Below are 23153 nucleotides of genomic sequence, written 5' to 3'. Positions count from 1 at the left end.
GTGTATTTTACAACTACAATGGGGAAAATTCTGACCTGCAATTGATATGATGAAATAAATCTTGCTGATCTTACTGTTTACAATGTCAACAGTTAAAAAAAAAGCTTTTATATTCAAATCTTTTTTCAATATTAAAAATCAGTTTAGTCTGTTGATTTTTCCAAGTGTCTTTTAAACAACTTCAGCAGTCAAATCTTAGGACAACTTTTGCTTTATTAAACTTCACAATGTTAGGTCACGTATGCCAAAGCTGAAAGGCCTCGCTGCTAGAAATCCAGCTGATTTATTTTATGTTAAACGTTTAGCTTGACTAACTTTTAAACATGGGGAAATACAGGAAGAAAATTCTCTCTGGTACAAGGAAGGGGACCCAGGAGGCAGCATCTAGCTCTGGGTTTTCGTTGTTGTTTTCTGGTGGTTTTTGTTGTTGGGGTTTTTTTTAATAGCCTTTAGACACCATAATAGCCAATGTAAAAGCCTAGTTCTGAGATTTCTCAATAAAATTGTCTCAACGGTTTCCTAAATCCTTTTCTGAATAAAAATAAGCATCAGAGTTTTAAAAAGAAAATGAGTCTTCATAATCTTTACTGCAGAAGCTTCACAATTTGGTTTAAACTACAAGCAGAAAATCAGGTGACTTACTAATAATGGAATTCAAACTCTGCAGACCTGCACAAAGTGGTCTAGTTAAAATACGCTTTTGGGTAGCCACAAGAAACTGTAAGGAAATACTCTGTGATTCTTTGATAAAATCAAAATGTCACAGAACCTGTTTTTCTCTTTCGGGTTTTGATGTCTACTACAACTGCTCTGTTTTTCTCCGTGAAATGCTTCAGGATGATCACGTTATGAGGCTCATTAGCATTATCCATGTACACAGAACGAGTCCCCATACAGAGCACCTGAAATGGCAGCAAAAGTTTCAGTTATGATTTGGAATACGTATTTGTAAATATACAGTCATCTTTTATATTGGTTACATTTGCTTATACTTGGTATTGTATTTTTTAGCTGAACAATCTGCTCGCTGCCAGCTATTTACTGATCTTTAGAAAATGGCAGTTCATTTCTATAAAAAAAAGCCTACAACAACCAACTTAATGCTACATAGGCAATACATCAGAGTTATGACTATCAAGAGTGAGACTGGATTGTTTCACTTGTATAAGAATCTCTTTTTGATACTCAAACATACTAAGCTGGTTTTCTCATGGTAGTTATAAGTAGCAAAGAAATGCAAGGCAAAACCAGCTACATTATTCGTCATTAGATAAACACTAATTGTGTGCAAGTGGAAAGATGTGAACTCTGACACACACCGTGTTTTGACAGTTTATAACGGATGTCCCCAATTGATGAAATGCATAGTATTTAGAAATAGAAACCTAAAAGCTCTAACCAATTTCGTTTCCTTTAGTATTGCTAGGCCACTTACCTCAGGAAACCCAACCAGCACCAATAAAGTGAAGATATTGGTGTGCTTTAGCTGGAAGGGCAGTTGCTTAATGCAATGGTCAGTGAAAGCAGCGATCACATTATGCCACTGCGCAGAAGAGTTCAAAGATCGAAGAATATCTGCCATGGAGCTTGCCCAGTCCAGACCTACACGACTGGAAAGCAAGAGCAGTCTGCATTAGGAGGGCTGACTACAGACTTACCTGAAACTATTCTTCCTCAAGACAGCGTATCACTGTTCATCTGTCATAGCTGTAGCTTTCATATCATTATATAACTGTTTTTCCAAATATTTGAAGCTTTCATGTCAGCTGACATGAAAGCTGACATGACGTATGGTTGGACTTGATGATCTTACAGGTCTTTCCCAACCGTAGTGATTCTGTGACACATGAATTCTGTTTTGTTTTTCATTATTAGAGCATAAATACTACTCTGTTTTCTTAAAGGGTTTACAGTCCCAAATCAAAGTGTGCCTGAATGTCATCACCTTTAATTCCTAATTTCAGTTTAGATCTCAGAAGTTTTTCTTTGCACAACAGCAAGTGGCTTATTTCCCACGTACGTGACTACCTGCTCTCTCTCTGTGGACCACACAAATAATCTAACGAGACTGGCCTCCTTGCTCTGAAGTTATTCTTTGAGAAACTCCTTTGCCTCAGCTGATCCTGTGGATATTCTGCCTTTAAATTTCATATGCTTTTCTATTTGCTTATGGACCTTCCTTATAAAACATAGCTACAATGAAAAATAACACTGTCGTATTTAACAAGCATGATAGTAATGTTAGAATGCTTGAGAGCTTTCTAAAGATCTTCAAAATGGAACATCTGCTCTGCCCCTCCTTGCTGTTCCCAGTGCAATTTTACTATACAAAAATCTCTCTCTATAATACTCTTGCATACAAGGGACAGATCCAGAACTCGGCACTGGTGATAGTTACCACATGACACATTCTCCTCCTTTCCCAAGTTCCACAAGAGATAGGTAACTCAATGGGAGAGAATTAATGTCATACAGAAAATATCGGACTGTATTTTTGTTTGTCATGAAGTTTCAAAACCTTACTTCTTCCACCATAACATGCTACATAGGTAAGCACAGGAAATGAAGTCACTCTTCAACAGACAGCTTTCTTTCAGAAGGAAATTAAGAGATTCTAACTGCAACAAGGGCTGCAGATGCTAAGCCCTTCCCGTGATCAGGGTACAGGTTTAATTGACTTTCTATTAAAAAGCCCCTAAGCATGAGGCACACATGAATGAAAATTAGTATTAGTCATCAGAGAGCAACTAACAGGTTGAAAGCAAAAAGCACCTGTCCAAACACACGGCTCCCAGACTGAACAGAAGATGAGTTGTCTTCCAGCCTTCTGGCATTGTAGACCCATCTCCCGCAGCAAACAAATTATGTTTGGCTGAAAGGACTTTAGCCACTGCAGCATCCACTTCTGCAGGCATGAGTCTCAGGATTAACTGGCCCAGAAGTCCCAACGTTAAATGGTAAGTTTCATTCAGGTGGCCAGCGTTTGAGATTACAACCTGAAACATCAGTGGAAGTATTTGTTCCAGATTAATCAAAGACATTGTGGATCCCTACAGAAAAAGAAAAATCTCAGTAAGGCAGGGAAAGAAAACAAGACTTTTAGTCAAAGTCATAGCACATACAAAAATCTTCTGTTCTAACGCTCTTTCAAATGGGACAAAAGGAAATGAGAAACTGGGTTCCTACTTCTGTTGTTGACCTGTTAAGCTGACCTGACACGTAAACCTAAGCTGATGGTTTAAACTTTGCAGCTGTTGAACAGTTAAGATAGACTGCTTTACAGATAAATTAAAATTCCCTTCCCTCTCCCCCCATGCAGGAACAAGCCCTTACATTCCTTAGTAATGTGAAATGTCTTAAGACATTCTGATGCGCGTTTTATAACATGTAAGCAACAAGAGCCCATGTCCCACATTTAATTTACTATGAATTTTATTCACGTTATGTGTGATATTTAGAAAACTACACAGATTGAAAGTAAAAAGAACTAACTGATTTGAAAGGTGGTAACATAGCTGCCAGCAATCCTAAAATCCTCTTCTGCGAGCATTCAGCAAAAACTTGTTCCTGGCTAGGTATTAAAACCCTCTCTGCTTGCTTCTGGGCTGAATCCTCCGCGAGATAGTCATCTGCTTTTTAAATTAAAACAAAAGAAGAAAATCCCAAAAATGACATTAAAATTAATAATAATAAAAAAGTGATAGCTTAATTTTTGTAATTACAATCTAAGGATAAAAACCCTTTTTCAAAAATGTTATTCAAATTTGAAAAGCAAGCTTTCGTAAGAGTGTATGAAAGTAGGTAAAGAGATTCACACCATCTATTCAAAAAGATAAAGGATAGTACATTCAGATTCATTTTACTATTGTAATTCTAACAATACTAGTCTTTAATAGAGTAAGACACTTAACTTCTGGTTCCAAATACATAAGAATTCACAAGTATTGTGTTAGACCAACAGGAACTATCATCTCTATACATGGATGTATATCGGTGGAATTCTACTCCCATGTCTAGAATCCTTTAAACCGACTGCAAGGTAGCGGTTGTTCAAAGTAGTACGCTTGGCAGGTTTTTACAAAGCAGACGGGTCGCTTGCATTAAAGACGTTTGCAAATACACAAAAATGGGTTAGGAACAAAAAATACAGCTGTTTGCTTTGCATATAAATATATGTTTCTGTGACAGGGAAAATGAGAAATAATCTTTTACCTGTTGGAGAAACAGTATCATCCACAGACAAGTCTGACTCTTGTCTCAAAACAGCTTTCTTTGCAAAGACAACTTTGCTTTCACTTCCTTGTTTTCCTACTTTACCTTCTGCAGGAGACTGGATTTCGTCGTGAGCATCTCCTTTCCCCTAAAAATAAAACAAAGACGCTAAAAGATTACAACAAAATTTAATACCTGCAGAAACAGCTATGGAAAGAACCAGCCAGTCATCTGCATTAGACAAACTTTTTTCCTCAAGAGCAAACCCTATTATTGGTTAAGAACTTCTTGATGTATACATGTCTTAAGGTTCCATACAGTGAAACTACAGCACTAACAACTAGGGGAAACGACAACCCTTTCAGAAAGGATGTCCTTTGCCCCTTCCCTCCAACGCTTATGTTCTTACAGGCAACTGATTCACAAAAGGTGATGCTTTTGTTTTTGGTCAGCTGGATCTAATAAAAAATGAACCAACCAACAACTGTTCCCTTGCCCCCCAACTTTCACCTACAAATGACATCATTACTACCCATTATTTCAGTTACATGTTCAGAATAGGACGTTTAAGCTTCTGAAGAACACACATCTAAGTGATAGCAGGGGTTCTGTAAATAAGGGGTACTTACATTACAATGCATAAAAGAGCCTGTGCTTGGTTTCTCATCTCTTCCCTTCACTGCTTTATCACCAGTATGACTTTTTGGAGCAGCATCTGTGGGAGGACTGACTGAAACAGTGTCGTTCTCTGAGAAGGATTCACCTTCTGGTAACATGCAGAGGAGAGCTAAATTTTTCAGACCTGAAAGCAAGAAGGTTATAAAAGCTATGTGGCTGTTGAGTGGCAAAAAAGCAGAACTGAAACATTTTGAAAGAGAACTGCAAACTTCCTCTCACACGCTTCTTTTGAACATCAGCTTCATCAAAAAGATGTTCCCCATCATGTTCACTTAATTATGTAGTTCCATTAAGTAACAGTGATCAACAGGTGGTGACATTTTCCACCTCACAAAGATACCATCAAGGTAGAAGTCTTGATTATTTAAGAAAGTGTTCGAGATACCTCCCAACAGTGTAAATTATGACAGGTAAATGAAATGTCTTAGCTTTTAACTGTCTGACCACTTAAACATCTACACAATAAAACTGTATGTTAAAACCAAACAGATTAAATAATGAGTATGCATGAGTATTTGGTGGTGGTGGTATTTCAGTTGTATTAGAGCTGCTCAAGAAAACCACCAGTAAACTTATTTAAATTTGAGTCTAGAATTTTTGATGCATTCAACATAGGTGTCTATTATATCGCCCTATTTTCTGTAGTAGGTCTTAATTCACGGAAATCCTCATTTCCAGACAAAGGGACATCATCCCCAGAAACTTATCTCATACCACAAATAAGATTAAAAAATTCTGGCCAAGAGATGCAGAACAAAAAATATTTTCTACCAAGTTATGGGCTTTCCTTCAAATCCTTCAGTTGTCAGTAACGTTAGTAACAGAACATGAAGCTATATTGATTGATCCCTTTACGTCTAAAACGGAAAAAAAACCCAAACCACCAAAGAGTTGCCAAGTTGTCTTCAATATTTGTGTAAGCGTAAAATTAATTTTCTCAAGCACCCTATTTTCCATGTTCCAATGACCCTGAACGACACTTGTTCTACATTTGCTCTCTACATAAACAGTTATTCTCAGTGAAGTACACAGTAGCTTCCCCTTTCCTTTGGAAACTTCAAAGTGAGTAATCACAGACTTTTCTGACACTTGCTAGAAACCATTGTTTCAGTGAAGGAGGAGCTGACTCACCTTTTCCATGCTGTGCTTTCATCAAGCAGTCTCCGATGAGCTGTATGCACTGATGTTGCAGAAGCCTGGCATGACTGAGGACCTGTGAATCTAGTTTCTCTCCTTCTATTTCCTCCCCATTTGCCAGATCTGCACTGTAGAGAGTCAAAGCTGCAAACAACAGCCAGGAGTAATTGTGGACATATGGCTGGATGAGCCTCTGTCGGTCACTGATTCGAATAGTCACCATTGGATACACTGTGATGCTGTGAGTGGGCAGGTGACTGAAAGAAGAAGGTACATAATTTTGAAATGCAGCTGCTTTCTTACTAACCAATGTAGTTAGTAACACATGACACCTTTACAGGAAACTATAAAAAACCCAACACATTCCAGAATGTCAAACTGTAGACCTTCAAGTGCTGAAAACTGTCAGAGCCCCACTGACTTCAGTAGTGCTCATTTAACAGAGCCTGGACTGTCACAAGAGCTCCTGCTCTAGAAACGATGATTTTTTTTTTTTTTTTTTTTTTTTTTTTTTTTTTTTTTTTTAAGATCTTTGGTGTCAAGCACTGAAACCCACGTTGTCTAACCACAGGACTGTTCATTTCTTCTATCCTGTCATTCAGGGTTGATAACTCTCCCTCTGCAACTTTCACAGCCATGGCTGGAAAACAATTGCTACTGTTACTTCAGAGCTTGGGGCAGGTTTCCAAGCTGCAGAAATTTTTGCTGAACTGGTCCTATATTTGTTATGTTTCCCTGAAGGATACCAACTAGATGTTCTAATGTCAGATGCAACCTTGTAGGAAGTGACATGAGAATGACTGACTGTACTTAGTTGCTAATTATCTCTTTTCTGCCAAGTCAAGTGGGGGAACAAAATCACGTATTTAATACCTGTCAGAGTATTTCTTTGCAGAGTAGCATCCATAGCAAAGGTCAAAGTCATCACACACGTTGCAATTCATTCTCCGACCTATGATAACTCCTTGACAGTGATCACAAGCATACTCCATGTTAACCATTTCATGGTCATCCTCATGTCCTTCGGGTTTAACTCCACCTGTAAAGAAGTATTTTAAGATTTCCCTGGAAATCCTTTTTGATAAAGGACTTTCTTAATTTCAAGTTCACACGCAGATTAGTAAAAGAAAAGCTTAACATTTCTAAAATACCCAGAAGAAAAGTCTTTCACTTCATGAATAATTTAGAAGACACTATTTTGCCTTCTAGTACAGGGTTTTGAGGAGGTTTTTAATGATTCTTACCAAGAAAACAAGTTTTACACAGATCCATGTCATTGCATTGCAGGCAGCGGTAGCGATGCCATGGTGCAATTTCATCACAGCCGTCGCAGGATATGTCCACATTTAACAGGTCACAGTAACGAGCAACAAACATGTGCATCTAGAGCAATAAATGGACATAATTTACTTGAGTATTATTTTCTGACTTGGAGAAAGCTCTTTCTAGACAGAAAGCAGAACACTTCCCCTGCCAAAGAAGGATGGGGACCTTTTCATCATTTTAGACTTTTGAAGGCCTACAGGGAGCCAGGGATCCAACTCATGAAAAATCTGTTTAAGTCAGATTCCTTTCTCTCCTTTATGCTTTTAAAAGTCTCCTAATTACCCCTTCTGTAGATAAATAAGCAAATCATGAGGTCACCTTTCTCTGCTTCTCTGGGTCAGCTTGAGCTATCTTTTCATACCAGGTCTCAAACATTACATCCTGACATTCATCCATCCACTCACAGTTTTGCTTGTAGTCTGCAATTTCGTCTTCTTCACTCCACTGACTAAAAGAAAAGCAAGCTCAAAATAAAGTTTGAATGCAATCAGGCTTCCCTCTAATGTAACTTGGGATACTTTTTTGTTCTTAAGGAACAAAGTGCTAGAACATGCTAATAAAAACAGAATTGTGAGAACTCCAGTTCACTGGGTTAATAAATGCCCATATAGACACCTCCTTCATACCTCTGTGACAAGTTCTTCAATACATATGGGGAACATAATGCAAAATCAGAAGAATCCACACTTACAAAACTGCCTGGCAGATCAGATGAGAAATTTTAAAAGCTTTTTGTCCTTTACATTTGCTCACATGTAAGAAGTACAACTACTATCAAAATGAAACATGCAGGTGATAAATATCAAATGTTTTAACAAGACAAGAAACAGCATTATCTACCTCCTGCTACACTGCTTAACAAGTGAAATGTTCCAGCAATGATCAGGTTAAAGATAAAATTTTAATACTTTTTGCACTAGTAATGCTGCAAAAATTTTCAAATATTTCAGTCAAGCCCTTGGATTCTGGCCAAAATTCTGCCACACTTGCTAGTAGGATTTTTACTGCTTATTCCAGCACAAAGTTCAGGAGCCCTTCTTGGTAAAAATGGTATCAATAGTTAGTACCACGTGAAGGTTGCATTCTTCCTGACTCACCAAATGACACTGTCATGAATACTTATGTTTTCTTGTGATGTAGTCATAAGAAGATGTGGTAACTGAATCTCAACAAAGAAGGAAAGATCGCTCGGTTCCCAACTCATATCCAAAAGGTGAAGGAGAGTTGTCTGCACACATGATAAGGCAGGAAGCAATGATCTAAATAAAAACCAAGACAACAAAACATGACTGCTCTAACCTAAAGCTGAAATTGCGTATTTGGGGATTAAGAGGGGGACAATCACTGTACACTGATTTCCAGACTTTACTCTGCATTGAATTAACTATGTGGCAGAAACTCAGGTTTACTAATGCATAAACTTACACAATTTAGCAAGAAGCATAGCCAATGCAATTTGAAATAAAGATAGTATCTTTTATGGATTCAGTTGAGATAGAGCTTATGCTATTGCCTGAGCATTAGCAGGAGGGTCTGTGTCTTCTATGCAGTACAACATTGTCTTGATATTTGCAGGAACTTGTTCTCTTTGAAACCTTTGCCATGTTCAGTTGAAACTAAACAAAGGACTTGGAAGTTATTCGCAGGGAAACGGACATTATAGTCACAAAGTTCTCATTTCTTTAGGGCACCTGGCTATAAATCCCAACAATTCTAACCAGGATGCTACCAAAACATGAGTTTTAACATTAAAACATGGTTGCAGAATTGTGATACTTATTGTGGCATTACTCTTGCCAAAGTATTCCACAGTAATTTTGCTATTTCTAGTATTTTACTATTAAGCTTCAGAAACACATTGCAGAATTATAACTACAAAATGCCATAATAAGTCAAAGTTTTAACATTTGATAAATTTATTGTGTTTTCCTGCATTGTATTAATTAAAAGGTAACTTAGCATTTTTGATCACGAGATGAAGGTTCCTTATTTAGTTCTGTAAATAACACAGACTATAGTTAAACTCAATTAAGACATTAAACAATAAATAACAAGTGATGAGGGAAGAGATGAGGAAGAACAGAAAAAAAAAATCTCTCATAAGTAATGCAAGCAATGTTCTGTACCTGTCATTAATAGTACTAAATCCCTTCACAGAATTTACCAGGAACAAAACAAGCTGATAGTAGGACTCTCGAATCTCTTTGTGCAGCTCAGCACCACAGCCTTCCAAGTTTCCAAAGTAGCTAGAAATTAAAGACTCAGTTTAGTAGTCTAGAATTCACTGCTGCATTTTAAGTAGCATGATTTGTGCAAATTTTACAAGCAGACAATCTTTTAGACACTCCCCGCAAGTGGGAAGGATGGTGGTTTTGTTTAAGATGCAGCCTGTCACTTTCAAAGAAAAATAAAATAATCCTGTACCAGGAATCAGAAGTTAAGAAATAAAACAGGCAAAGAGAATATTCTCATGGCACTAACAAAAGAACATTCCTTCAAATTCAAAAGGTGTTTACAAAAATCTAATGAAGATCTTAAAGGAAATCAGTGCACTGCAAGACGACCATAAAAAGCTCTTGACAAGTGAGAAACCAGCCAGCAGATTTCCGACAGCACTGTCCAGGCACACAATAGAAATCAGACCTACACTCATGAACCAGAACACCATAGTATTAGCTCCTGCTTTGAGATAGTGCTTTCTAGTTGTACGTAAAATTTGAGAAAAATTCCAAACTATCTTTCCCTACTTAGACCAACTGCACATGCATATAATTGATACGATCTTTTTGCCTCTTTTTTTTAATGTGTGTACGTGCATACCGTATAACTAGTACGTAGCACTGCAGACCTTAGCTTCAATGTCCATCGCTTTAGCCTCTGGCACACAAGTAGAATATAACACCCCACAATAAAATTTGTCTTGTACAGGTATCACATCCAAAGTTATGAAAATTTACGAACAAGCAAATGCTTGACTAACAAGATATAACATGCACCATTCTTGGAAGTTAATACCTATCTGGCAGAAGAACTACCTTGATTTACAAATTAAGTTCACAAAAATTATAAAGATGCAATGCAACATCAGCAATTACAAGTTAAATGGGTTACATCACTACAGCTTTACAGGACAAGAAAGAAACCAATCTAGAATTAGACAGGAACATGAACTAAAGCAATAAGTGAAGACTCTACAATCTTTGTGTTTGTTTTGATCTGGTTGGAACTGTAAAGGTGTTTCTAGGTATCCACGCTGTGATTCAATCGCATGATACCCACCAGCATGAACAGCTGTACAACTAAGTCCCACTTGAAAACAGTTATTAATTTTTTTTTAATTAAGCACGCAAGATATGCATAGTAGCCTAAAAACTAATCCTCAGGTCATAGTTTTATTATCCACATGGATTAAAAACCAATAACTTTCTACTGTTTTCAATACACATGACTGGGAAAACACAAGGACTAAGACATAAAACACATGGCTGAGACTTGTCTAAATAATCACTTACTTTGTAAAATCTTTCTGACAAGCTAGAAGTTCTAAGAGAAAAAGTACACACGGCGGATGAAAACAGTGTGGCTGCCCAAGTGAGTCTAGGCACTGGCGGATTGTCTTGAGCACTTCCATAATACTCTGCCCTTGGGATTTTCTCAAAGCAAGAACCTTTAAAACACTAAGAAGAGAAAAAAAAAAATCTATGAGGACTTCAAAGCGTTGTCGTTGAAATAACCCAAATAAATCACAATTCAACAGGTATTTGACTAGTTAAACAAGAGTTTGGTATCTAAATTTTCAGTTGTATTTCAGCAGTGGTATATCGCAGTTGGAGTGAGTGATAAAGCTTCAACCAGAATCCAGGACTTCCTGCACCAGTCCAAGTTTTAGAGCCTAAAATAGACAAACTGAGAATTCGAAATCTCTCTTTTGATTTACACTTTCAGAATATCAGGTAATTGAATAAGAGATGCAACTATACTGTATTTGGTATCAAGGATTTCTAGTACTGCTATACCCTGTCTTCACTGTTTGTGGATAAGAAGCAAAATGCCACTGCAAACAGATCTCAGGAAGCAAGACAAGAAACAGCCCAGTAATTGTTTTTCACTTTCTGAAGTTCTACATGATAGAAGTGAATCAAAGGAAATCTCTCTACAAGCCCCGACATGGTTGTGAAGTTTGATACATAAATCTGACAACTACTTATGTACAAAATGATTTTCAATGCTATCTTGCAGCTAGAAGATGTTTTATTCCATCTGAAGAGGTCTGAAGACAAGTTTCTGTCTTTTATAATTGGCAACATTTTCAATTTGCTTACCTTTCATGTGAAAGTGATTGATCCTTAATAAAGTCTAATGTGTTTTTCAATATAGGATATTTCTCCTTCACAGTAGGCACAGCTCTCGGCTCCTCCATTGATCTGAAAGACAGCAGCCTTAGTCTTCCACGGCTGAACTGAGATTTTCGTGTAGGAGTGGAAGGAGGTGATGATGGATCTTCTTGCTGTGAAACTGTATTCTCAACAGGCTTACTATGAAATGCAGATGATGCTTCTGTTTGGAGGGGGTCTGGAACTTGTTTAATCTTCATATCAGATTGTGTCATTTGGCCCCTCTCTTTTGAAACAGGATGAGTTACTCCATTGGAAGACAATGAGTGTGCTGCCTGGAAGTCCGTGTCCACAACTGAACCTTTTCTTTGGCATTTATCACTGACATACTGTTGGATATCATCAATATCTTGGGCTTCCAAATTGTCTGAAGCAGAATCTTTCGTCTTGGCTCTTACGGGCAAAAAATTCAGTAACAAAAGGCTCTTCTGCATACAAAGTTTTGCTGCAGCATAAAAGTTGGAAGAGTTAAAATCATGACAATAGAACACCAAACTTGCTATCTTCTGCACAGGAAGAAAATGATTTATCTTTTTTCTTCTGAGCCAAGACAGCTAGAAAATACTGGTTTTCTTATCATATTGATCTTGATGCTATCAGTTACTTAATTCTAGATTTCCAAATGCTAAATTTGAATAATCACACTGAACCATATGGCTACTGTGTGCTTCAATGAGAACACATTTTATTCTAATAACAATCAGCTGCTATTCTAACATCAGTTAATTGTGGTAACAAGCATCTACAAAACCAGATGAACGGAAGTTCAGAACCAGGCGACCCAAGTGAGAGGTCACTCCCTGTAGAATTTTCTCACGTACTATTTTCTGCAAAGAATAGCAGAACACAATCCCAGATAGTTCATGTAATGTACACTAGTTTACCTCTTAAGGTATTAAAAAGTAACCCCAGTTGCTAACCTACCTTTTACAGCAAAAATAATGTTTAAGATTTACAGGACAATGCTTTACTAAACTACCTGGAATGCTTATATATTTGGAAAGGCAACACTCACCAAGAGTTTCTGGGTTCACCTCACTTGCTTCTGTGTTCTGCTTCTCCTCAGTATCATTTCCCCTACCCATCAGGGATTTCTGCTTCATTTCCAACTGTAGACAGGATGTTAAAATAGTTAAAACATGACTCCCCCAGTATATCTATACAGCAAGGCAGTATGAAGACTGCATCGCATTAAAGGAATTTAATCTCAGGAACAGATGACAGTATTTACTATTCCCCACTGTAGAACAAAACACCCAGTAGTCTAAAAGAGCAATACAGCAATACCTAAACTATCAGAGCAGGTAACACAGCCTCATACCAAGATGCTCAAGGTTTGTAGGCTGAGACCCTTCCCTGCCTTCTGACTGGATGTGCATCAGCCCTCCAGAAAAAAGAAGGCTTCCCCTTTACCCCACCACTCAGGAAAAGATATACATCTAGTCATGAGATAAGATTCTCCAAAAGCATCATGTCGTCTAACTAGCGAGCACTGTCAGATGCAAACATCACCTGTCATGCAACGGGTACAATGCAATTACTCATCTTAACATGCATCTGCACTCTGCATCTCTAGTGTATCAAGCTAACAGGAATTCTTGCTGGAGGGAGGAGGTCCCAAGATACTAGAACAGTTAATTTGGCCGGCGCACATCCAAAGGGCTCACAAGAGCAGCAGAAAAGCAGGCCATAGAATGAATTAGCTCTTCTTGAAGGCCACACGGTTGTTAACATTTAGAATCTCCTGCAGACTAGTGAAATCTAAATGAATTTTGACTCTCCGCTGCTGCAGGTGATGACGCGGACACCTCTCACCAGGTTGTGAGCTGATGACACCAGCTCTTGATACAAGCCTTATGTTTCAAGGAAAATTATGTGCAAAAAGCATACTCTGAACTGCAGCTAGTTAGTTGCTTGTCAAAGAAGCAATTATTTCCTTTTCTGTTAGCACTGCATTACTGTGGGAATGGTATTTAAGACAGATTTCTTTTTATGCTATACCTCAGAACTCCAATGCTATGTAAGAATCTTCCTAATAAACAACACACATTCTTGCTTAAAAATAACACAAATATAACTGATTTTTGAGTGAAATTCAGTCCTAAATACTCATCAAGGCACATCTGGGGCTGAGGGAAGGAGGGGAGTGTCAGAGTGCATTTAAATGTTTCAGTTCAAAGTTTAGAAGTGAATATATGTTTTTCCTAAGTGAGAACAGTTGACCTAGAATCACTGAAGGAAAACAGGGTTCCACCCTACTCCTTAACACTGCATTGTAAAATATTAAGGTAAATGACATTAATAGATACCCTCCTGAGTGATCTTACCATCCATATTCTAATTGAATCAGCCAGGGAATATACTTGGGCAAACTCATCACTCAAAGGCACCTTGCCTCCACTGTTGACTGGAAATGAGAGAAAGAAGAGTCCCATTTATTTACAGCTCCATTTCTACAAACTTGACTACTTAACTAAGATTATGCTAGAGCCTTCCCTTCATCTCTTAGCCAATACTTGGAATTATGCCTGTAAGAAAAACAGGAAATAAAAACTGCCAACTTTCATATGCCTTAAATACATAAACTGCACCTCGACAGAGTTATTTGCAAAGTTAAATCATGATTTATCTTTCTCATCTCTTCCCAAAATTGATGCCTGCAGTCATGGAAAATAAAAACCTCCTCATATACATGCAAATATCACTAATGCAAACTGATATCAGAATAATCAAGAAATGCTTAGTATTAACTCAAAGCTCTATAGATGTATTTAGTTATCAATTAATTTTTTTTCCCTCTTGTTTTATGCTATGAATTTCCGAAATGGACTTTCAAGATCAATTTACAAAAATTAAAAGACCTGACAAAACAGTTTCTATCAAAACTGACCTGACAGTAACTATGGAGAAAAATACATTTCTATTCAGGATCTTCCCCCTTCCATCCCCCAATTTTTTTTATTTTTTTTTTCCTTCTTTTCAGCACCACTTGTACATACTTCACATATCATAGGTCAATGTGGGTCCTGAAATTAGTCTGCCCCAGCAAGACTGACAGATGAAGCTATTAACATAATAGTAGGATGGATATATCATCCACTCATTAACATTCTCCTGAGCTACCACAGTTTTCAATCTTACTCAGAAAATTAGATCAGCTGTCAGACATAGACAAAATGACTAAAGGCAATAACCACTTTAGTCATCAAGTCAGTCTGTGTGTCAATCATTTTTACCCATAACTTTATAGCTCAAAATGTAAAATGTTTAGCTTCAAAATTGTGACAGAAAGTGGAAGCCTAAAATGAAACCCTTCAAAACCAAGTAACACCTCATTATCCAATACTTCAAACGTATCAAGCAGCTTAATGTAAGGATGGTGTAAGTTAAAAAGTTGTTCATTTTACCTTCTGAAAATGCATAAATTGTAATACAACGGACATTATACAAGTTAAAAGCAAAACATTACCTTTTATTTAAAAAAATATTAAAATATATATATATATTTTGAGGATGCCAAGGTTCGTTTCCACAATATAACATTTTGGCAGGTAATTCACACCTCCTCCACCCCCAACATTTAAAAACATCTGTAAGTTGGGGCTGGCTTTTCTAAAAAGATACAATGAGAGGGGAAAATGATCTAAGAACCTCTCATCACTGGGAACCACATTGTTCTGAATTAAAACTCCAGAGGACATGGCTACTCGCTTTGGGTATATCCTTACAGGGCTTAGTCAGTAGGTTATGACGGTTATTAATATTTGGACAGAGCTCTGAAGATAAAAGCATATATTAATAAAAATAAACACTCTAGAGATAAGGCTTATCTAGTCTACCTAAATGATGACTTCTTTATACAGAACGTCTTTTTTAAAATTGTCACACTAAGCTGATTTTGCGAAGTTTATAAACTGAACTATAAGATAGCATTTTACAAACTTTAAGTCTTCATTATTAAGATAGTCTAATATTAGAGTTACCATATTTTTGAAGCTTCTCATATAAATCTGGAGTGAGATACACCAAAGCAGCAAATGTTGAGTTCACAGCTTGATCAACAGTAGAACCAGCAACTATATCTGTCTTTGGGGTCTGTTTTTTACATGCCTGTGTAAGTCCTTTGAAAAGTTCAGATTTTTGCCCACTGAAGTCCTGGGCAGGATCTGATTTTGCAAAGTCGATAAGAAAGTTACGGCAGTCATCTTGGTGAGAACTCCTAGCCTGGAAAGAATGTTAGAAAACATTTACTTTAATATTACCTGAAAAATTGTTGCAGCTCATTTCTACAATTAAGACAACTTGCAGTATGTCTACTACAGTTGAGCAACCCGATCTAATGAAAGATGTCCCTGTCCAAGGCAGGGGGTTTAATTAGATGATCTTTGAAGGTCCCTCCCAACCATTCTATGATTCTATGAAAATGGAAACTAATAAAGGGCACAGAACAACAATTTCTTTCCTCCTTGACATTTGAATTAAACAGCGCAAGTGATGACAACTTTAGCACAACAGCATATGCTTAAGGACGCATGAACTAATTAAGTCTGAATGAAACTATGTGACACATAGGGATTTCATGCCGCTGAAACAAAAGCAGTGATGCAAGTACCTCTTTTTTATCTTGGTGCAGGCTACTGCTTTGACTGGCTCCCAGGAGTGCCTCAGGACACATCTGATGCCTGAAGACAGGTTTCCACAGAGGAGAATTAAGAACTGATGTTACTTTCAAAGGAGGCAAGTCTGCTTCACTACCTAGTTCTGCAAGAAATTCAGGACAGACACCTCAGTTACTAAGTATTTTTGTTCATTTTTACAGATTAATGAAAATAATAAGTGTTAAACATCCAGTAGGGGGGCAAAAAAAAAAAAGTAATGCAAATAGACTGAACAAGTAATTTAACAACATTCTCTAACTTCTGTTTCTCTAATGTGGTGCAGAAAATCGATGTACCCTTTCTTTAATGATAGCATCAATATCTTATAGTGACAATATGTTACTATATTATGGAAGGACTTTAAATTAAACATTTTTGCTGTACTTGTGTCCATAGAAATTCCCAAACAATTTGCAAGAGAGTTTAAAAGCTTTTTCTCCTACATAAGACATAATCATGTACTGCATGTAAGGAAGCTCATAATTAACAAAGGAGAAAAATATTCTATGACAAGAACACTTCAATTAGTTCCCTAAATCCACAGGTAAGTACCTGCCTAATTTTCCAAGGTAAGTACTGACCACCTGATTGCAGCAAGAATTCTTTAACTTTGTTTAATTTCTCCAAAGTGGTGAATGAATTCAGATTTAGGAAGCTAGCTAGAAGTGTTCTGGTTTTGAATTTAAAGAATAAACAACTCGCTCTCCCTTTTTTTTTTCTTATGGCACCCATCTCAGATTTTGTATTCTACTTATCTTCAGTGGCCTAAATCCTAAGTGCGCTTAACTTCTGGAATTAGCCAAACTTAATTTGATGGGGCAAACTCCGATATTATTTCATAAATGTAATTCAGCTTAGTATGATTACTTTCAGGTGTCCATCTCTTCCTAATATTGGCTTCTGACTATTAGAAAAATCACAGTGATCCCTGGGACATTTTCAGAGTCATCCTGCAGAACAGTGGTCAGGCTTGCTGCACCGAGGCCAAAAAAATGGATATAGCTCAATGACCAAACGTTGTTAAGCAGCAATACAGCAGTCTTCCATCTTCCATCAAGAGGGAAATACAGGAGGAACTTTATTTTCACAGGGGATTCGAAACATAAGGTCCGCCTATCTTCTATTTATAAGGCACCACAACTTCTGGAGCTGTTAAGTGCACTCACCTCGTAGAGATTTCAGCGCCATACTTCGGGAAGCCAAGCGCCCCATCAACCGGGATACAAGAAGCTGTAAATCCAAGCCCCAAGAAACGGCAACATCTGGTAGGCCATAAGCAGTGACGGAAAACTTGTAGCCCCACTCATTATTACTGCTGTCAGAGTGAAAGAGAAACTGCAGCCGTGGGCCAGCCTTAAAGGTCACTTTCTACAGAGCAACAAAACAGTCATTTTGCCAAATGTACATGACAGGAAAGACGTTTCAGGGTAATGAATTTCCTTCAGCAACTGTGGTTTTTCAGTATTATGTTCTGTCCATAACAGATCTAATTTCCCCCACCATCTGAATAAGAAACCCACAATACTAAGCAGATAGAATTTCTATTCAATAGCTTAATGAGAAATTTCATAGATGATTGAGCTTTAGAAGTCGGAGCCATAAAACAATAGAGAAGCATCCCATTTGAGTAGGTTTCATTGAAGAAAGAGAGTGGCTGCAGGAAGCACTATGCTTGTCTCCCAATCTAAAAAATTGTGAGGGCGGAGTGTCAACAAGTAAGTTTTACCCATGTAGTAACCAGCAGTTAAACATGATTATTGCTTTTCATTTTGACTGACTGCTTTTCTGATAACAGCAACAAAGAGGGATTCTTTACTCATTCACTCCTTTTATTTGCATCATTGCAGACTTTCTTCCCCACCTCCTGCCTTCTACCTTTGAGAGGGGATAAACACCCCCACACACGGAAGAACACATGCTTTTAGACAATGGTTTTTCCACAAGAATCGTAAGAATTTCCTAAGATTGGATATATCACTTGATTCAGAATTTTAAAGGTGCTCACCTTAGGCCACTTCTCAGTGCCAACCTTTGTATCGTAACGAGTTTTTGCACCTCTGGCATCGGTAAACTCCAAGTAATCATACCTGTGAAAATTGCAATTCATTACTTCCAAATTTACTCTAAGTTTTGCGGGAAAGTGTTTGCTTTTGGATTTTCACAAGTGCTGCATCTCAGAGTACCCTGTCACATCTTTCTGAACCACATTTGCATTGCTTCACATGACTGCTAAGGAATTTATTTCATGTTTGAATGCAATAGTCCCAGCAAACACAGACCTGCTTTTCTGCAGAACTTTCCCAACCCTTCAGAATTGGCAATGGATGCTAATTTTAACATCTGGCAAATGCCTTAACTAATCAGTAGCTTGACAAGCATAAACTGTGGTGGTCACAGCAATATTACAAAACAGATCAAGGCCAAAGGAAGCAAAATTCATATGAACAGCATGTCTGTACATTTGCCAGGAGAAGTGGCTTTCAGCATGAGAAGTCATTCAAAATAAGACATATTACGCAGGACAACGAAGAAATTGAAATGGCATGCTTGGAGTGCAAGAAGTATTCCCTGCACATTGAAACATGAATTGACCCTCTGCAAATAGATATTGGAATCTAACATGATTAAATTACCTCCTTTCAGTTTCACATTTTTCATCAAATTCCACCTCAAAGTAAGTTGCCCCATGACAGAGGAAGACTGAGACCTCATGGCAATTATTTTCATAGTTATGAGGCGATTCCATTGTCCATGTTCGCAATACTACAGGCTGTTCTTGCTGCCAGCTTTCCATTTCCATCTGTAGAACAAAAACGTACTTTTGAGATACAAATGTAAAGCATTTAAAAAAAAAAAAAAATTACCACACTAGATTTTTGTGTCTATACTTTCAAGTTGCCAGATGTACATACAAAGTGGCATTTAAAAGGCTACAGCATTGATTTACACCTAAACTAGCTACAAAGACACCCTCGATAATCATGGTAAGGAACCACTTCTAAAGCAAAATTCATCTAGTCTACTGGGGGAGGAGACAGTCTCACCCCAGAAGTGCCTACAAGTCTCCGACAACAACAAAAAGAGAGTCTGGATGACTAATGCAGTTTTAAGCATCTACACGACAGACACACAGACTTTATTTGCATCACCACAAGCAATGAAGCTAAATTAAAAATAGTATATGCTTAACATTTTTATTTTCCTCTTCATCCTCAGAATTCCTCCTTCCTATCTACCTTCTAGGCTTCTCATTCCAGTTGCACTTTTTGGTCACTTTGCTCACCTTCCATATCAATACAGATATATTTCTAGTTCTTCACTCAACATTTCATTACACATCCCATGCTTTTAGAAGCTTTCCAGCTCCTTTCAAATGCTCACCAGTAGCATCACCTGAGTTTTCTATATCTTTCTTGCAATTTTGCTTTTGTTTCACTGTACTTAATAGTGCCTGCATCTTTAGTTACCTTATGAGGCTCACTACAAAGGCTTTTCAGTGGTTCTATCAAAGTGCTGAATCCCTGTAGCAGAGTACAGTATGGAATGTCTAAAGTGCAAAAATCCAACAAGAAGATGACCTAGGAGAAAGCACAGGTCTCATGAAAATGCACGTAACCATGCTACCCAGGAATAGTACAAAATCCCAATGTTCACTTACCAGCTGACGAGTTGCCATAGCAAAGACAGAGTTACTTATTTTTTCTACTATTGTTTTGCCACTATATTGAGATAAAAGTGACTGCAAAATCGTTCTGATATTTGACAGGAACTGGCCCACATCTAAAGAGAAAAAAAACCCTTAATAGCCACCTTATGGATTTGCTACCACAACCTGCTTTATCAAACACTTAAGTGCATGGTGAAGGGCACAAGAAGACAGACAGAAGGAAAGGCATCTGCTGCCCCAAGGCAGAGACACTCAAGAGCGAAAACAGTTCAGAGAAGTTTTCTGTCATATTTCTATTGTGGAAACAAGTCATGCTTATCAACAATGTTTAAAAAAAAAAAAAAGTGGAGTGATGAGTAATTTAATCAAACACTCCAAGATTGTTTCAACAATCTCAGTGTATCAAATAGCCTCCTCTCTGTGTAAACTTATGTGAAGCTTAAGTAACAAATGAAGCTATAGCTCTACTCCCCTTTAAAATTTAAGACAGGAACACGACAAACTTATTTGTACACAAATAACATAAATATGAAGTAATCTCACATAAAATTACATCTCCATTAAGTACTTAACTACTCAATACTGAGCTGCTGCATAAAAAAAAAAATGCCATAGCAAAACACCCCTTAGAAGCGTCCAGCTTCTTGAGTTCCTTTCTTATCGCTATTACAAGCATCTAGGAAAATGTATACCACCACACAGGAGCTTATCAAAGTAAGGGAAATTTAAAGAAACCAAAATGTTCAAATGAAAGTCTGTAACTATTTTTTTTTCTCTCCAGTATTTGACACCCAAAACTTACTGAAATGTTTTCTCAAGATTCTCCCAACATAAAATTATCGGTACAGTTAAAATTCTAAGTTGCTGAACATGCCTACAAATCCCTTCCTAGAGACATTAGAAATGCTATCAGAGTTATGAGAATGCCTCAGGCAACCACTGGTGAACCCTTATTATACTGCCGTTTGCAAAATCACATTTTAAAGTCCTGTATTACACCACATCTAATTCTGTATTCAACCCCAGCACTTACAGTTTTTAAGAATTTCTACCGCAAGATCCTTGGCTGAATTATCGCTACCCTTAAGTTGCAGGTAGCACCATGAAAGGAGGCTACCTTGAACAGACCAGAATAAGGAAGACAAGACCGTGCCACTCTCTTGCTGTGCAACATCCAGCATCATCATTTCACACTGAAAAATAAAGAATGTAACAAAAGGATAACCTCTTCTGCTGCAGAATGACACACAATATGTACGAAGTAAACTGTGATGGACATTATCATCCTACTCACCCCACAAAAAAGATTAAATGCAACTGACAAGCAGCACATAACCCCATGAAGCAACTAATGTATTTTGTTTTGATAAATCGCAATTTCAAGTAGGAATAGCTACATATGAGTCACTCAATGTTCTCAGCACATTTTTTTTGCATATGTAAATGACTCTCCTCCATTTACACCTCCCTTAGTGGCATGACCAATTCTAACCTCTCAATATGGGATGATTACTTCTGTTTTCTAGAGTTGATAGGGTGCCATAAACTCTTTTTAACACTATGGAAAAATTCCTCATCTTATACATTACTTACTCTACTATTATGAAATGTTAATGCTTAAAGGAAAAGATTTCAACTGGTTGGAAAACCTAATCCTACAGACTTGAATAGCCATGAATAGTTTTATCCAGAAGAACGGGAAAGCTAGTTCTTTAGCATACATCTCAGGCATGCAGCTTGTGTTTGAATGCACACAAAAATCAGGGCAAAGAAGTAGGAAGAGAAACAGCGCAAAGACAGCTACCTCTCTTGCAGCCACTAGCAGAAGGGTATCCATGACTGACAGCACTTCACTTATGTCAAAGTTTGCAGAAACTCCTTTCTCTGGTAATAATAAGAGCCCACCTGGATCTTGATCACTACAAAACAAAGATCTTCTTACTAACCAACAACAAGCAGCACAGTTCCAAAATACAAATTTAGTTATTCTTGTGACAAATCTGTAGAGGTCCTACTGCATCATTTCTACGAAAATCAAAAGTGTTCCGGTTCTGATGACTGCAAACTGATTAAATCAATACCAACCATCACCATGGACAAACAATCACTTAAAAAATTGGAAGACAGCCTAGGAGAAGCCCATGAGCAGTATAGTGTGATTTCAGCACCAACTGTTATCCTTGGACAATGTTTTATACAGCTATTCAGTTAATAAACAGATTAAGTAGTAGTATTCTCCTTTCTAAAGCAAAGTCTGTTGATTATTTTGGAGAATTATTTTCGAGAGGAGTAACATTTCTAAAAATGAGTAAATATGAACTTATTAACAGATGCGGGGTATGCGACAATTATTTTCAATTTCAAGACCCCTTACCTGAAGTGAGTACACAAGGATCTGAAGGCAAGATGTACAGATTGCTTATGTTCTTGCTCTGTGATGTTTTTCTAGAAAAGAAAAAAGATTTATTTTTATGACATGTTCTGTTTCCCTCCTCTGTAAGAAAGAATTCTAATTTCTGTGGTCTACTATTTGTTTTTGGTAAGAAAGGCAGGGTTAGCTCTTCTTTCTTTGAATAAGCTGCAGAGAGAGAGAAGGGGAGGGTAAAAAGAGGCAAAGAAAAAAAAATAAGGTTTTCACTTTCATGGGACAAAGTATGCAACATTTGACAACAAGAACTCAGACTTGTCCTCTTTTCTGCATAAAAAAAACAGGTACTAAACAATCAATTTCTCATTTAATGGTTTACCATCATGGTGAAGAGCTGGTGTCGCCTGGTCTGCCTATCTGGGAAAAAGATTGCTGCTCCACTGAGTAAGGTGTTCTTAACTTCCTCTTTTAGCATTTTCATTGGCATGAAGTTACTGTCCCCCATATCCACTACTGCTCATACAAAAAGGAAACAAAATCACAAGTTCAAATTAATACTCCATCTAATACGTCAGAGGCATAATTCAATTAAATGTGTTATTTTACACAACTTCAACTCCTTGCAACCCCATTATACACATAGAAAAATCTTCCTTGCTAGAAGTCAAAAAGTTTTCCCTCACTTTCTAAGGACTTATTTTTTCATTGAGTAA

General features: G+C 37.4%; 1 protein-coding gene across 1 annotated transcript in view; it reads right to left on the bottom strand.

Moving 5' to 3' along the window:
• ZZEF1 (zinc finger ZZ-type and EF-hand domain containing 1) overlaps window positions 1–23153 on the bottom strand; it is a 59029-nt gene that overhangs the window by 17032 nt on the left and 18844 nt on the right. Inside the window, exons 16-42 of the mRNA XM_059829075.1 lie at window positions 22820–22953; window positions 22447–22517; window positions 21877–21991; window positions 21106–21265; window positions 20064–20185; window positions 19873–19983; window positions 19039–19205; window positions 18411–18492; window positions 17572–17773; window positions 16360–16508; window positions 15731–15971; window positions 14075–14154; window positions 12763–12856; window positions 11676–12192; window positions 10866–11030; window positions 9480–9599; window positions 8451–8612; window positions 7672–7801; window positions 7272–7410; window positions 6901–7066; window positions 6022–6284; window positions 4842–5014; window positions 4213–4360; window positions 3493–3632; window positions 2773–3050; window positions 1436–1610; window positions 770–902 (exon numbers count right to left, since the gene is read on the bottom strand). Of these exons, the coding sequence (XP_059685058.1) occupies window positions 770–902; window positions 1436–1610; window positions 2773–3050; window positions 3493–3632; window positions 4213–4360; window positions 4842–5014; window positions 6022–6284; window positions 6901–7066; window positions 7272–7410; window positions 7672–7801; window positions 8451–8612; window positions 9480–9599; window positions 10866–11030; window positions 11676–12192; window positions 12763–12856; window positions 14075–14154; window positions 15731–15971; window positions 16360–16508; window positions 17572–17773; window positions 18411–18492; window positions 19039–19205; window positions 19873–19983; window positions 20064–20185; window positions 21106–21265; window positions 21877–21991; window positions 22447–22517; window positions 22820–22953 (4437 nt within the window). The remainder of the gene's footprint in view (window positions 1–769; window positions 903–1435; window positions 1611–2772; window positions 3051–3492; window positions 3633–4212; window positions 4361–4841; window positions 5015–6021; window positions 6285–6900; window positions 7067–7271; window positions 7411–7671; window positions 7802–8450; window positions 8613–9479; window positions 9600–10865; window positions 11031–11675; window positions 12193–12762; window positions 12857–14074; window positions 14155–15730; window positions 15972–16359; window positions 16509–17571; window positions 17774–18410; window positions 18493–19038; window positions 19206–19872; window positions 19984–20063; window positions 20186–21105; window positions 21266–21876; window positions 21992–22446; window positions 22518–22819; window positions 22954–23153) is intronic.

This window comes from Gavia stellata, chromosome 25 (genome assembly GCF_030936135.1).
Source record: "Gavia stellata isolate bGavSte3 chromosome 25, bGavSte3.hap2, whole genome shotgun sequence".
NCBI lineage: Eukaryota > Metazoa > Chordata > Aves > Gaviiformes > Gaviidae > Gavia > Gavia stellata.
Note: the sequence above shows the minus strand (reverse complement) of the source record. Positions and strands in the feature narration are given on the sequence as shown.